The 14,840-nt window shown below is 36.4% G+C and overlaps 1 protein-coding gene across 1 annotated transcript; it reads right to left on the bottom strand.

Annotated features, from left to right (window-relative positions):
- Window positions 1-1,515: 1,515 nt before the first annotated feature.
- Window positions 1,516-7,806, bottom strand: rgra (retinal G protein coupled receptor a). Its single transcript, XM_007898380.1, has 7 exons — window positions 7,686-7,806; window positions 6,852-7,008; window positions 6,615-6,736; window positions 5,049-5,202; window positions 3,650-3,767; window positions 2,589-2,702; window positions 1,516-2,148 (listed from the first exon to the last, which is right to left on the bottom strand). Exons 1-7 carry the CDS (start codon window positions 7,762-7,764, stop codon window positions 2,005-2,007), a joined length of 888 nt encoding a protein of 295 aa, XP_007896571.1. The 5' UTR covers window positions 7,765-7,806; the 3' UTR covers window positions 1,516-2,004.
- Window positions 7,807-14,840: the final 7,034 nt, after the last annotated feature.

Below are 14,840 nucleotides of genomic sequence, written 5' to 3'. Positions count from 1 at the left end.
CACTGGGTACATATTTCACTGCTTGCTAAGACAACTTACCATTTGTATTATGTTAATCATTATCTACAAGTGAGTTTAAGTGATTTGTTATGAAATTAGATTGCATTACAGCAGAAGTCCCACAAGTGAATATGATGTAATTTTGCTTTCATTATTCAGGAATCCTATTAGAAACAGCTACATATTAGACCCAATTTCACTGGTGTAAAAATGGAATGGTCACAATGATGTAATTGGAAATGCTCTGCTGGGGTTGGGTAAAATTTATTCTGTATCTCTCCAAGCTATGTTTGCTGCTGCACTGGATAATGGAAATAGGATATTTCTTAACATCCTACACCTGTTTTCTTTTTCAAAAATGCAAAATGCTTTCACATCATATCTGGGTAAGCTCAAGGTGTTTTTGGGTGGGTAGGCAAAAAGAGAATGATTAATTAATTTGCCAACACAAGCCTACTTCCAATTCAGACAGCATAAAACATATAAACTCTAATACATTTTTAAAATCATACTCATTTTTTAAAAAAATTGCAAACATGCGTTTTACAAAATTAATAAACTGAATAATTATTCAGCTGAATAAAGTGTAGTGCCTTCTGAGAACATCTAGATTACTCAAATTAAGAGAGTTAATTTGTTGTTCTGCAGAATTGATTTGTTGTACATTGATTCCTCTCCCTTACGAATATTCCACTTGTGGCCTTGAATCACTCTGAAACTTCTCTGTGATTGTATTGCAAAGGCACCTGAAAGCTGTAATAAGAACACCAAGGTACTTGGATGTTAGTTAGTGTATTTGGGTCTCAAATAAACACTTAACACACTCCAAACTTAGTATAATCACCACATTGCAAGCCTCTTTTTCAGTGTCCTTTTATTCTTCCTGAATCCCTCCCATTTGTTGTTCATTAATTGTCATTATCCTTAAAGGGATCTCTCCACATCTCCCCGTCGCCAGACTTATATCACTCTTGTCTGATTACTCTTTCTGGTCTTCGGATATTCCTGCCCGATCTGGTGCTTGTTCCTTCTCTTTCTTATAATTTTTGCTTTCCTCGGCTTCTCCTGACATTTCCCCCTTTCTTCAATTCTCTGTTCCTCTTTCTTTCCTTCCCTCTTCAATTATCTTTTTCCTTATTTCCCTGGGTGTTCTTCTGTACATTTTCCCTCTTTGGCTTTTGTTCAATATGACCTTGGATTTTGATTCGTTCTCATTATGTTTCCTTTGGTCCAAACCTTTCCTAATAACCATTTTTCTGAACCATATTTTTTCTCCTAACTCAAAGGCTCTTCTCTTTCTTTCCCTTCTACGTTTTACCATCCATCTCTCTTCAATCTTCTTGGTAGCTTTGGTTTGTTTTGATGTTAGATGTAGAAATAATGAGAAATAGAAGAGGTTATAATAGGTAGAAAGAAGCAAAATAGATCGTCTACAATAATATTTTTAAAATGGAGATAGGATAGAAGAGACTGGAAGGAAAAAATGAATCGCTGGTAAAACTTTTAAAATCTTATTTTTATTTCAAATATTGAGGCTTGTAGTTTAGTGAGTTAGCATAATAATAGTAACGCTATTTGAGCAGCTTTATTACTGTAACATTAGTATTCTTCTCAACATAATAGAACCTGTTATAAACTGTACAGAATGTTGGCTTGCAGAGATGGGAGCTTCCATAGATATACAGGCAATTTAAGAGTTAAAGGACCAGTGAAATTCAACACATTAGTTTGACCAGATGACTTAATGAAATATAGAACCATACTTATTTGCAACAGAATCAATCCACAGTGGAATTTATTGCAAATGTTTGAGGTTTCTGGTAATTTGGAGCCAAATGTTGCAGATGCCTATTCAGATATCGTAGTAAATCACAAGTGCTTTCATGCTAAGATCTTTCCTTAGTCTTTCATGTTAAGATATGCTTCCAATGTGGAACCAAGTCAAATTGACTGTTTCATTCTGTATTTCATGTTCTTGTGATCATTCAGCAAAAGACATTTTATTCACTTGACTTTCCCATCAATTTCAATGGGTACCATTTTTTGTCCTGTCAGAAAGGACCAGAGTCCTCCTCTGTAATTCTCATTCCCCAGAACATAAATAAAGGCGTTGATCGTGGGTGAAGTCTTGGCAAGAACAGCAGGAATCTGCAAGAAAAGGCATAGTTTTAAGTAAATGCAAACTGATAGAGAGTGAGAGTGATTCAACACAACTACCTAGACATGTCATTATTCTTGATTAAAGTCAAAATTTTAATGTGACCTTTCCCACGTATGTTTCAGATTTTTTTCATGTTATTGTATCTAATGTCACTGTATAAGTGAGATATAATTCTTAAACATCTTAGTTTACTAAACAAGTTTCAAAAGTTTGTTTTCAGAACAATTACTTAGTCACTTAAATGAATATGATACAATGTCCTGAAGAAAAGAGATGCTATGGAAAGCTCTCTGTTTGAGGTAGATCAGCAGAAACTGGGATGCATGACATCCTCCTGTCATACCAGCCCCACCCACCCCCCACATCATTAAGACACACATAAGCACACTCCCCCTCGTCTCAATTAACAATAGCAAGTGTTACTTACCATTCTCAGTTTTGGAGATAAGATGGTAATATTTTCAATGGTGGCGTAGAAACATAGCAGACTATAAGGTCCCCAGCAGAAAATCAAGGTTTTAACAGGCAATCCTGTATTAAACTGATGAAAAACAGAATATTTCAGTTTGGTTAAATATTACAATACTTATAATCTGCATAATATAATACTATTATATAATATGATCATTTTTAGTCATCAGTTTTTGTACGAATGCTCCTATTGATTTAGCACTCAATCTATCTAACAGTCCAAGATTAGTTGAGATCACTTATAATGTACTATATCCAGGTACACAGTAACTCAGCTATCCAACTATCTTCTCTGGAGTAAATAGGGTCTCCTTGGAGCTGAGCTAACTCCAAAGTGATGTGGTTGGCAAAGTTTTGGCATTCCAGTTCCTGAGCCAGATGGATTGTTGTAATTCAAGAGACTGCTGATGACAGCTTAGGTTCAGACCACACTCAGGGTACCCAAGCCTTGTCTCTCACCAACTGCACCCAATATCTTCCAAATTAGGTAGTGTGTTTCTCCAGGGAAATTACGCATTACATTCCAGACACAAGTAAATGTCCATGCGTATAGGTTGTATGGATTTGTAGAACTCTGTCTGGTTTGCATACTCTTAATAGTTTTTCTCATGCGTCAGACACCCAGCTGACCACCCAAAATTAAAATAACTCAGCTAAATCAATATTTAAAGTTAGATGCATCAAACTATTTCCTGATTTTTCAAGCAAGGAAAAGAAAAGTCTTACACTGCATCTAGTAAAGTTCAATGCCACACAAATCTGTGCAGGCTATAATCATTTATACTAATTGCAAGTACTCACAATCATTAATTGGAGCTTGGAAACACTAGACAAAATATCACATTGTTCCAGGAATGGAATTTGTAAAATTTGTAATCCAAGCATTTTGAATTAAAATCACTAAGCATATTGACTAATCAGATAATCACAATGCCAAGCTTAAAAATATGCTACCATAATAATGAACAACTCTAAAAAAAAATTCTGTTATTTTAGTGGGATTGCATTTTGTTTTACCTTGACTTGTCCAGTTTTCTTGAATTTACTCTTGCAGGACTGATAAGATGATAGCATGATAAATATTGGAAAGATAAACTCGAAGGATCCCATTATTATGAAGAATGAAATGAAATTGCTGTTAAAAAAGTAATATTATTTGTTACACTTCAGTTTCTGTTTCACAGGGTATAATGTTTTAAACAGATTCGGAACATTTCTATCCAATATTATTCAGTTAGTGAGTCTTTGCCTGTGACTGTTGAGTTCAGAACAGATACCATGTCTGTGCTTTCAAATGCAATAATTTCTACCAGAATTTCTTTATTAAGAAATTCAGTTGCACATCACAGTGAAAAGGGAATTCCCACCAAAAATTCTGCTTTTGGAGCAGAGTTTTTGTGAGTCAAAATAAAGAATAACAACAATAACTTGGATTTATATAGCGCCCTCCACACTGGATGGCGTCTAAGAGCACTTCACAGTAAAGGATCCCGGGGCCGAGCCAGGAGGAGGGGGAGGAAGGTGACCAAAGGCACAGTCGAAAAGAAAGGTCTTCAGCAGAGACCTGAAGAGAGGGAGCGAGGCGAAGGGAGTTCCAGAGCCTCGGGGCATAGTGGCTGAAGGCATGGCCGCCGAGGGTGGAGGACTCGGGGGACAAGGAGGAGGCCAGACCCGGAGGAACAAAGGCAACGGGCACTGTTTTGAGGAGAGGGGAGGTCAGAGAGGTAGGGGGTGCAGAGGAGGAGGCAATACAACGGGTTACCAGAAGGAGTCCTTATCTATGTTGGGTATTGACAGTAAATGCTGCCAGGTTATCTTAATACTGATGAATGTTCTGGATGAGCCTGATCTTGTTCACACCCAATATCCATACACAAACTTTCAGGATCCTTCCAGCAAGGGGCTCCAGAGAGTGATCTGCACTGAAAAACCTGGCTGATTTTCATTTCCAAAACTGAGGAGCTGAAGCTGTAAAATGTCTCAACCATTGCCTGACTGATATTAAATAGCAGGATAAACTGGGATCGGAACCAACAATCTGCTTTTGCCAACTCAAAAGCTTTCTCTCTTCAATGGCTGTATAAGGGTATTTAGTCTCAATTTAACTCCCAGCATAGACAAGCTCGTTGCATGAAATTGCTCACATCTCCCCATCAATGTCCACGTGTCTACACACTCAAACTTGTGCATATTGGCTGGTCTTTTTGGTTTATGCTACAATGGGGATTGCTACTGTTGTACGTAATGCAACTAGGCTATTATTTCAAGAGTAAGGTGTAGAACGACGAGGGTTTAATTACCCTTTCTCAGAATTTGTCATTCTTATTGATTAGTAGTTTTGCCCTCTGAACTCTTTTTGTTGTACATAAATCCTTGAATGAGTGGAAGAGGTGTTTGTTTTGCCAGTGGTACACACCTGTCACCTTTAGAGTAGTCCAAAGTACAGCAAGTTCTCAGGGGTTCATAGTCGTATACTCCCCAGCCTAACAATGGCATAGCTGACCAGAAAGCAGCGATTCCCCAAATAAATACTGTAACAGTTATAGCACTGCTCCATTGCAGTCTTGACCCTGCAAAAAAAGTTCAACACGCACACATTAACTTACCAATCTAAGTAACATGTTTCTAATGTCTGCAGTTAAACTAATTCATATTAAACTATAATCCTTGCATTTTACACAGCGCCTTTTCATGTAAATGTTTCAAAGAGCTTCACAAAGTTTTTCTCGATACGGGGTCAAGGATTCTTCCCATTCAGCTGCTGTTATCTCTGCAAGCCAAAAGCCCAAATGGAGAGGGTGGTGCTAACTGGATAAGCAGTGGGAAGCTTGTCAGATAGTGGTCTCAATGGTCGACTTCCCTCTAGTTCAAATGCCACAGTACCCCAAAGCACTCTGGAACCCAAGCCTTGCCTTTTGCCAACCTGCATCAACTACTTTCCAGAATTAGGTAAGAAGGACCAATCTCCCTGGAGAGAGTTTTTCTGTAAAATGTCGGGTCTGTATTTAAGATGGACTTGAATGAATACACTTTGAGCCAGCCTTCTGATATGAAAGGCACTGTATAAATGCAAATTGTATTGTATTTGAGGGCACATACAGTGCAACACTGTCCCACAGACAACTATGAAGTAAATGATCATATTATTATCCTTTAGCTTGCTGGCCATGATACTCTGTCATGGGATTCTTAATTTCCACTGGCCCAAGCAGCTGAGAGCTCAGATTAATGTATCATCTGAAGGGCGGCACTTCCCTCAGCACTGCATTACGGTGTCAGACAAGTCCATTAGCTTAAAATCAATTTATAGAGACGTTTAAGAGGGAAATAATAGAAGTGTTTAAAATTATAAAAGTGTTTGATAAGGTTAACACAAATAGGATGTTTCCACCTGGTGGGAATGGGGAGCACATAACCAGGGGATACAATATAAGATAGCAAGAAGGGGATTAAAAAGAGAATTAAATAAGAAGTACTTCACGCAGAGGTAATGTGATTATGGAACTCACTGCCTGAAGGGATGGTTGAATCAGATAGTACGGATACATTCAAGAGGAAGGAGAGGGGAATAGTGGATGACAATGAGGAATGGGTGGAGACTCGTGGAGTATAAACACCAGAATAGACTGGTTGTGCAGAGTGTCTTGTTTGCATGCTGTACATTCTTTGTAAATCTTTGTAAGCTCAACATCCTGTTTGGTAATGACTTTGTTAAAGAATGTCAGGGAGATTTGGACTTTAAGCATTACTCCAACACTAAACATAGAGCACAACCCTCTCTATTTGGGATTCTGGCTTGCAGAGTTAAAAGGAGCTGAACGGAGCTAACAGAGTTAACAGAAGAATCCCTGCTCCTGTATCACCCACAAAACATACAATCAATTCACTTTACAATATATTCTGTGAAACGCTTTAAGATGTTTAGAAGACATGATAAGGCACTATATCAAATGCAATGATTATTATTATTATTACTACTTACTGCTGCAGTTCTGGTGGTATCTATCCCAGGCAATTGCTGCACAGGCATTAATGCTGGCCAAAGCCATCAGAAATCCATGGAATCCATGCGTCTGACAACCTTCAGAGCCATAAGGCCAGTACCTGTGGAGAAAACGTACCCAAGAAGAGCCAATGTAATCAAATATTCCTGCTCCTAGCCATGGTGTGTTTAAAAAAAAAGGCATATTCTAGAGGAAAAAAAATTGCTCAAACTCACCTTAGAAAACTTGAGAAAGCTGCAATAAACGCATTCATGGAAATGCCAAAATCAGACAGAGCCAAGCTGGTGATAAGTAGATTGCTCGGTGTTCGAAGTTCTTTTATTTTGTAAAAAGCTAAAAGTGTCAACCCATTCAGAAGCAGTCCAACAAGAGCTGTGGGGTAATTAGAACCGGAGTATAAAATGGTTAAGTAGTACAATTTCACGATGTTCCCTCAAGACACATGTGTGACAGGCTACATTTATTTCTGTCACATCTGAGGAGTACATAAAAAGCACAAGCACAAACAAAACAGTGATTATGCGGCCTTAATATGTAAGATTCAAGAACAGCATTGAAATATACAGCAATACCAATAAATGACATGCTGACCAATGTAATCTCCCTCCACTCCTCCTGCCTCCCCTCCCACAGATCCCCTGAAATTGAATAATAAAACTTTAAAATCGAGACCAGCCACACTTCTTTTAAAAATATGCAGTTTCCCATTTAGGCAATTTTAACTGCTATCCCGGTATTAAAGGTATGAACTCCCACTTTCATAACGAAACTTTAGAACAATGTTGTTTTCACCAAGGAGACCTTATGAAACCCATGCACAGTTCTCTCTCACGCCTCTCTTTCTCTCATACTCGTATTTATATGCAAGTCCCTCGCGTACACACACACACAAAGGCCATTGACACACTAACCTTTAAATTTGATAATCGATGCAGATTTTAAAAATCAATCTGACAAACGCAAGAGTGTGTGTGTTTTTTACAAACATAATTTAATGACATGATTTAATGACAATTTAATGTTTCATGAATGAAATATCCAAACTATACCTTCCACTAATAATGCAGTTCCTAATCCAAACACTTCAAAATCAGTGAATCCTTCAAGTCCTGGATGTGAAGTAACCATCTTGCTCTCAGGCTCAACAACAACCCAATCTGCTCCCTTATCACACTGTTCACCAAAAAACCCAGAGCCGATTCTTAAAGGAGTCTTTCACATGTAAACACGTGCAAGTTATTACGTAAAACCAGAGTTTTTTAGGCACTTATTTTGCAATCCTGAAAAGAATGTCTTAATGATTGCAGGGTTTGTACCGTTTGCTAAATCGGATTTGCGGTGCTTGATGAAATCCATTCATTAGTCTACAACAAAGTCTTTGTGAATAACTATAAAATTCTAGGCTGCTCTCGTGAGCTTGGCAGTCAATTTATGGTATTTCTGTTCTGATACAGTGCTGCTTTTATACGCCTTCGAAAAAAGTGACTGGACTAAGTGACAAATAAACAATGGTTTCAATGTTTCTTTAATGATAAAGCCTTGCTCTTAGATGTTATTTAATCAAGTAGAAATGGTGTATCGAACTGAAAGACTACATTTAATTAGTTAATGTTGGTTGGCACAATTAAGATATTCTGTTGGAAACACACAGTTTCATTTATATAATTTGTAGTGCACTGTATTTGTTTAACAGTATTTTTTATATAACAAAATGGAATATTCATTAAGCTCCAGTTGCAATGCTTTTCTATTTTCTTTTATTATGATGCGTTGCTCCAATTGACTTTTCTAACAAGCAAGGTAGCATCCAATAATGAATGCAGTTAATTTACATCTGTTCTGTTTTACCTGAAAAGTGTTATATAAATGTAAGATGTTGTTGCTGTAAAACCACTCAGAATCCCACATGGTGATAATATAAAGAACCACAAATGGTCTTAGCCATCAAACTGGTACCAAGGTACAATAACAAAAGGCACAATCATCTCTTTATCTCATTCCTTTCTTTACTTAGATTGGAAACCTCATAGCAATGACTATCAGGTAACAAATCAAGTCCAAAAAAGATGGAGTTTGAGTAAATCTACCAAATCATTCTTTACACTTAATTTTGAATTTGCTGACATAAGGGAACTGATATGAAAGCTAATGCCCTCTTCACTTCTGTTGCCTGTAGGTAATAAATTGTTTTCCTCCCTGGTTGGAGAATCTAAAACTAGGGGTCATAGTCTCAAGATTAAGGGTCAGCCTTTTCGAACTGAGTTGAGGAAACAGTCTCACGGCATCTACCCTGTCAAGACCCTTAAAAACCTTATAGGTTTCTAGGTAGGACCTGATGTCATGCCACAAGCAACGGCAGCACAAAGCAGACAAAAAAAATGCTTACAGAGAAGGATTTATAATTTGCCCAATTATTCCATTATTAAAACTATGTGTAAAGATAAATACAAAGAGAGGTTTTATACAAAAATCTAGGAAACTACTTTTGAGATGTATGGATACAAATTCCATCTTAGTCTAGATTTACTTGATTAACACAGCATTTCAGACTGTGCAAAGTTTGGCAACTTGTGCAGTTTAGTTTTAACTTTGCAGCCCTTTTTTAGTTCCTAAAATAACACAGAAAACTGTATTTCACAAATAATAATAATAATAATAATCCTTGCAGTTGATATTGTTCCTTATCACGTCTTTAAGACATTTCAATGCGCTTCACAGAATATACTGCAAAGTGAATTTACTGTATATTTTGGGGGCAAGATGTGGCAGCCAATTGCGCACAGCAGTGTCCCACGAACAGTCATAGATTGAATAACTAAATTATTTTTTTCAAATTTGGAAGGGATTATTACCCCCAGAAAAGAGATCTGCCAATCATCTAACAGACAGGTTCCTACTTACTGATAGGTAAACAGAAGCATGTGGAGTAAGGAAAGAATGTTGAAATTCTAAAATGCTACATTAATAGGGGAAATCTAGACTAAGATGCAATTTCAACCCAGAAGTGAGTGAACACTGCAAAATCATTATTTGTTAAGACACCGTAACAGAGATTTGTGAAAGAAAGGTTTATAATAAAAATAATTGTTGCATTCGGTATACCACCTTATTGCATATTCGAGATGTCTCAAAATGCTTCACAGAATATACTGTAAAGTATATACTGTGTATTTTGTGGGTGAAATGTGATTAACGTGTAAGTGTTTGGAAGATACTTAGATTGTTAGAGGTAACATTTGTACTGCTGTAGTAAAATAAATTGCAGACATAAAAAAGCAAATATAATACTGGATTGCTTTCAAATCAATAGAGGTTGAATAAGTTTATAAGGTGTTTGTCTAACTCTGGAAATGGGTGTAGTTTTGATGATGCTTGAGGAAGATTATTATTGGTATTGAAAGGTATATTTAGAAATATAAGTTCCCTAAATCTTTAAAATTGAGGGTAAATCTGATTTGGGATTTACAAGTCCTTCCAAGAAAGAAATCGATGTGCTTTGTGTCATGAACAATGCCAATTTATCCTCCGATAGATTGAATGGCCTTTCCTCATTTCATACTTGGTTCTTCATGAATATTATTATTACAATTTATATCAGAAATGCACAATTAAATGTCCAAAGTAATGCACACCAGTATATAAATGTCTCTTTCTGTTATCTTTACTCTGCAAGCTACATTTCATGGTAATACTTTAGTGTAATTAAATGACAGGTCATTTCCTTGACGACATGCTACACAAAAGACTTGGCATATATTTAAATATAAATTTGATAACTTCATGAAATACAAGAGAGGACTGCTTTGACTTAAATACAAATCAAGTCTCCACTGTGATTTACACAGTTGTTTATCAGAATAGGCTGTGACACAGATTAATAGATTTATTACTGTACTTTGAACAAAGATCCCTCTTGGGTTCCTATCAGAGATTAGAATAAAAAATGTAACCCGGTGGCTAGAATGGCAGAGAGTTGCTCAGGCTCCAGCTCAGAGATTTATAAGTTCCATTGCAGTCTTGATTAACATTCCAACATATCACTCATTACTGTCCACTGGATGAAATGGTGCTCAAAAATGTTAAATTGTGGGAAGAGGAAGAACCATTGATACCTTACAAGAGCATTGCTCAATCAGTTATTTCTGGTATGGCTTTCCAAGGAAGCAGTTTCTGGCAACAGATGAAAGGCTGTCCTTACTACAGTCCACTTATTTCTTATTGAGCAATTAGAGGAAACTTGAAATTTAAAATCTAACTGTCTCAACTTGGTATGTCAGCTTGGCTCAGGCGCTCACCTCTAAGTTGTGGCTTCAAGCCCCCACGTCATGAGTTTGAACTCTAGGTTGGCAGTGCAGTGCTGTTTTGTTGGAGATCCAGTCTTTTAGATCAGACATTAAACCAAATTCCATCTGTCTGTGGAACTGGATGTTAAAGATCCTATGGCACTACTGTATTTGGGTGTCTTTCTGATGTGAAGGGCACTATATTAGTGTATACTAGTGTTGTTATGGTTATCCTCATGGCACTTCGAAAAGTCTTCACTTCATGGTTGTTTGTGGAACATTGCTATATGCAAATAGTCTGCCATTTTTCCCTGCAAAATAAGCTGTCACTAAACTTGTGAGGCACTTTGAAACATCCTCCCAATCTGAAAGACGCTATATCAAATGTAAGGATTACTATTACCCTATACTACGCTTCCAACTTCCTCCTGTTATTTATCTTCACTTACCAAGAAAATCACAATTTCTATTCACTATAGGAGAACACACCTTTAGCCCCAGTATTAAACTGAGTAGTTCAAGTCATTTATGTACAGCGACAATCTATATCTGTGCAACAAATGTATCATGACATTCATTGATTGAATAAATGTTTATGCTCCAGGCAAATCTCTGGTATGATTTCTCTATTATACTCTGCTGTTTCTGTGTACATGCTGCATATAAAGGCCCCAGTTCTTTAACACACAATGGGCTTCTTTTGTTCCATGTTCCCTGGAATACTACCTCAATAAGTAATGTTCTCAACAGTTTAAGGCTTCCTCAACCACAGAAATAAATAAATGTTTTAGAAATAAATAAACAGAAGCTGGAAATGTGAAATAAAAACAAATGTTGGCAATCCAAGGTGAAAATTAGCATATAAAAGAAAAGTTATTACTAGAACTTTGAATTTACTGTGGATTTCCAACACTACTTTTAAATTGTGTTTTAATATCTTTTTATTGTATATAAAAGGCTGCCCAGTAAAAATCATCACACACACGCACGGATGCACACACACATGTGAAGTCTGCCAACAAAGCAGGAACTGATCAATTGCGAAATTCTAGGAAAAAGACCCTTTTGTTGTTTAAGGCTTAGATAGTTATTTTGTGTGAACCCTGCTTTGGAAACAGGAACAAAATCTATTCTCTCAGTTCTCAGAGCAATGTCCCTTCAAGCACCACTTGAGAGATTATTTAGCTGCAAGGCTCGAACTTAAACAAGTATACGACTTGGTCGAGTATTACATTGCAAGTTACCAAAATGTTCTGAGACTCTCTTTCTACCTTTTCAAGTGTTGGGGGTCGCGGCTGTACCAAGAATCACCACTTGGAAATGGAATTGTTTTTAAAAAATAGTAAGTAAAAAATTAACCAAACATAGAAAAATATCTTTTCCCAATAGTGACATTCAAACAGTGACTACAAAGAAGAAAAAAATTAGGCATTTTGTTCCATTTTACCTACCATTTACCTAGCTACCAGAACCGCTTTACCTAAAATCTTTGTTTTTGGGAAGAAAAGTGAGGAACAAAGGGAGGTCATCTTCTCTTCCTCCAGTTACTCTCACCATGGATAAGCTTGTTGGCCACTCTCTAAGCTCTGGTCTCCTGTTTCTCTCTATCTTTATCCATCAACAAAAAAAAAATTGTTTCTCAATTCACGACTGTTTGTGGGACACTACTGCGCTCATTTGGCTGCCGTGTTTCGCCCACAAAATATACAGTTAATTCACTTCACAGTATATTCTGTGAAGCGCTTTGAGACATCTCAATGACATGATAAGACACTCTATTAGAGATTAACCTAAAAAGGAAGAGGTATTGAGAAACTCAGTGAGTAAAATGTCTCATGGCCTTTGGCCTAAAAGATCACTATTTTAGATGTTGCAGGATTTTGGAAAATTCTTCAAATCAGTTATAGTTTGGAAACCAGGCTTCTGCACTGCTCCCTGGAAGTGGCTGTGTTTTTAGCTGCTCACCCAGATAATAATACAAGCTGAAAAATATTTCTGCCTTGTGATCAGAAAGAACATTTTTAGAAATCAATGCACAAATGATTTCTGCCTTTAGAGAACCTGACCTAGCTTTTGATAAACTCTTGTCCAATGTTATTTTACATTGTGGTTATTTTAAATTGTGATCATTGGTCATTATTCTGAATATTAAATCATTATTCTGAATATTAAAGTGCTATTGATGTGAACTTCAGTTGAACCCATGAAAAAATATTGGTAATAACCAAGTGATCATTAATGTCAATCAAACTCTAGGACTAAGCATACCACAATGAAGAAAGAATCCATCTCTCACTCCATCTAAGTTAAATCAGATTTCATTAAAATAAGTATGCTTTTTATATATCACAAAAAGCATGTGGTGAATTTTGTAATATAGCTTTTGCATTTGCATTTGATGTGAAAGCCAGGTCTTTTGCATTTGATTTATAAGCAGACATGATTGTGTAATAGGTTACAATACATAACTCACAATCTGTACAAATTTGTGAAATGACATATAAAAGTCAATGCTTCAACACAATTTTTACAAGCTCGATTTATAAGCAGATATAAATGGACCAATCTCTATTCAGAGGAAAAATAAACAGCTTATGCGTAAGAGGCATAATATACATTCATGAAAGGAAGTTGCATTAGTGGAAAGACACATTTAAAACGTATTGTCTTTATTCCGTACATATTTGTATGATAATGAAGAGTACAGTGACTGTACTCAGTATAGACATGGCATTTGAAATATTTATGTCACAATTGTAAGGGTAGGATAGAATAGGATACTGCTTTAAAACTGTTTAATATTAAGTTTGATATCAAGTTGGATTTATGCATTTGATAAGTAGATGTTAAATGCACAGTTATATAATTGGGGCAGCCTCAATTCCTGGAAGAGGTAGGTATATCTCATCACAAAGACTCAACATGGGAATTGGGACCAGGCAAAGTTTAATATTGAGCAAATATCATACATTTGGCAGCAAGCAAATTTATGCTGCAGTCTTAATTTAACCTATGATTTTTAAATGCAGCTTCATATAAGGCACAAATCAAATACTGAGTCTTTAAATCCAAATGTTTAAATCCAAACAGTCCAGAAATTCCAATATATAGCTGTGTGTATTGCATTCCTTAGGATATTTTGGCAAATACTATTTGGATCCCTCTCTATTTATCTATATTCATTGATAGGTAACTTTGGAATTTTGTTTCTTTCCTCCTGCAGTGAAGGAAGTAAAGAAAGATCATTGGCACATTGGTCTAAAAATGTAATCACTTTACGACAAACAAATCATCCAGAAAAAGTTGTTTGAAACTGACTCTGAATCTATCCAAGTTAAAATATGTCTCCCATCTAAGTTGATTATTCAACTATTTGAGGGTTTAAGATGGACATGATTTGTATATCAAAGGCAAGTATTTTTATTTACTTGAAAATGAATGCTCCCTTGTTACAATATTCCCCAGTAACTTTTGCTCGGATGAAATGTACATTTCTGAAATGCAATACAAAGCTTAACTATCACAAATAACACAAAGTCCTTAAATGGTTTAAATGACATATTTTTACTGCACTGGTTTTGATTTGAACATAATACTGTAAAAAAAATGGGGAAAATAACACCAACAATTTACACACATGAAATGGCTTGGTCACTCTGCAACTCCATTCTCTCAGTATATTGCTCCGGCTGTATATAGGGTAAGTGCCATTCATTCCTCATGATTCCAGGAAGCAATAAGCACCTAAGTGAAAATAACTAAAGTCCCCATCATTAATCCTTTTCTATCCTTTTTATCTTGGGATTCATTCTGTAGCAGCTGATCTCTGTGGGATTTTCAGCTATGAAGAGAGAGATGCTGCTGATGCAGTACTGAATAGAACAGACCTTCAGATCTCCAGTACAATAGTCAGCAAAGAAA

The sequence above is a fragment of the Callorhinchus milii genome, unplaced genomic scaffold (genome assembly GCF_018977255.1).
Source record: "Callorhinchus milii isolate IMCB2004 unplaced genomic scaffold, IMCB_Cmil_1.0 Scaffold7, whole genome shotgun sequence".
Classification (NCBI taxonomy): domain Eukaryota; kingdom Metazoa; phylum Chordata; class Chondrichthyes; order Chimaeriformes; family Callorhinchidae; genus Callorhinchus; species Callorhinchus milii.
This window is presented reverse-complemented; position numbering and strand designations above follow the sequence as displayed.

Coding starts and splice junctions, on each gene's coding strand:
- rgra (XM_007898380.1), bottom strand. CDS start 7,764: ATGGTTACTTCACATCCAGGACTTGAAGGATTCACTGATTTTGAAGTG. Junction 2,703..3,649: donor AGAAAACTGGACAAGTCAAG/GTAAAACAAAAT, acceptor GTTTTTCATCAG/TTTAATACAGGATTGCCTGT. Junction 2,149..2,588: donor TATCTCCAAAACTGAGAATG/GTAAGTAACACT, acceptor CTTTTCTTGCAG/ATTCCTGCTGTTCTTGCCAA.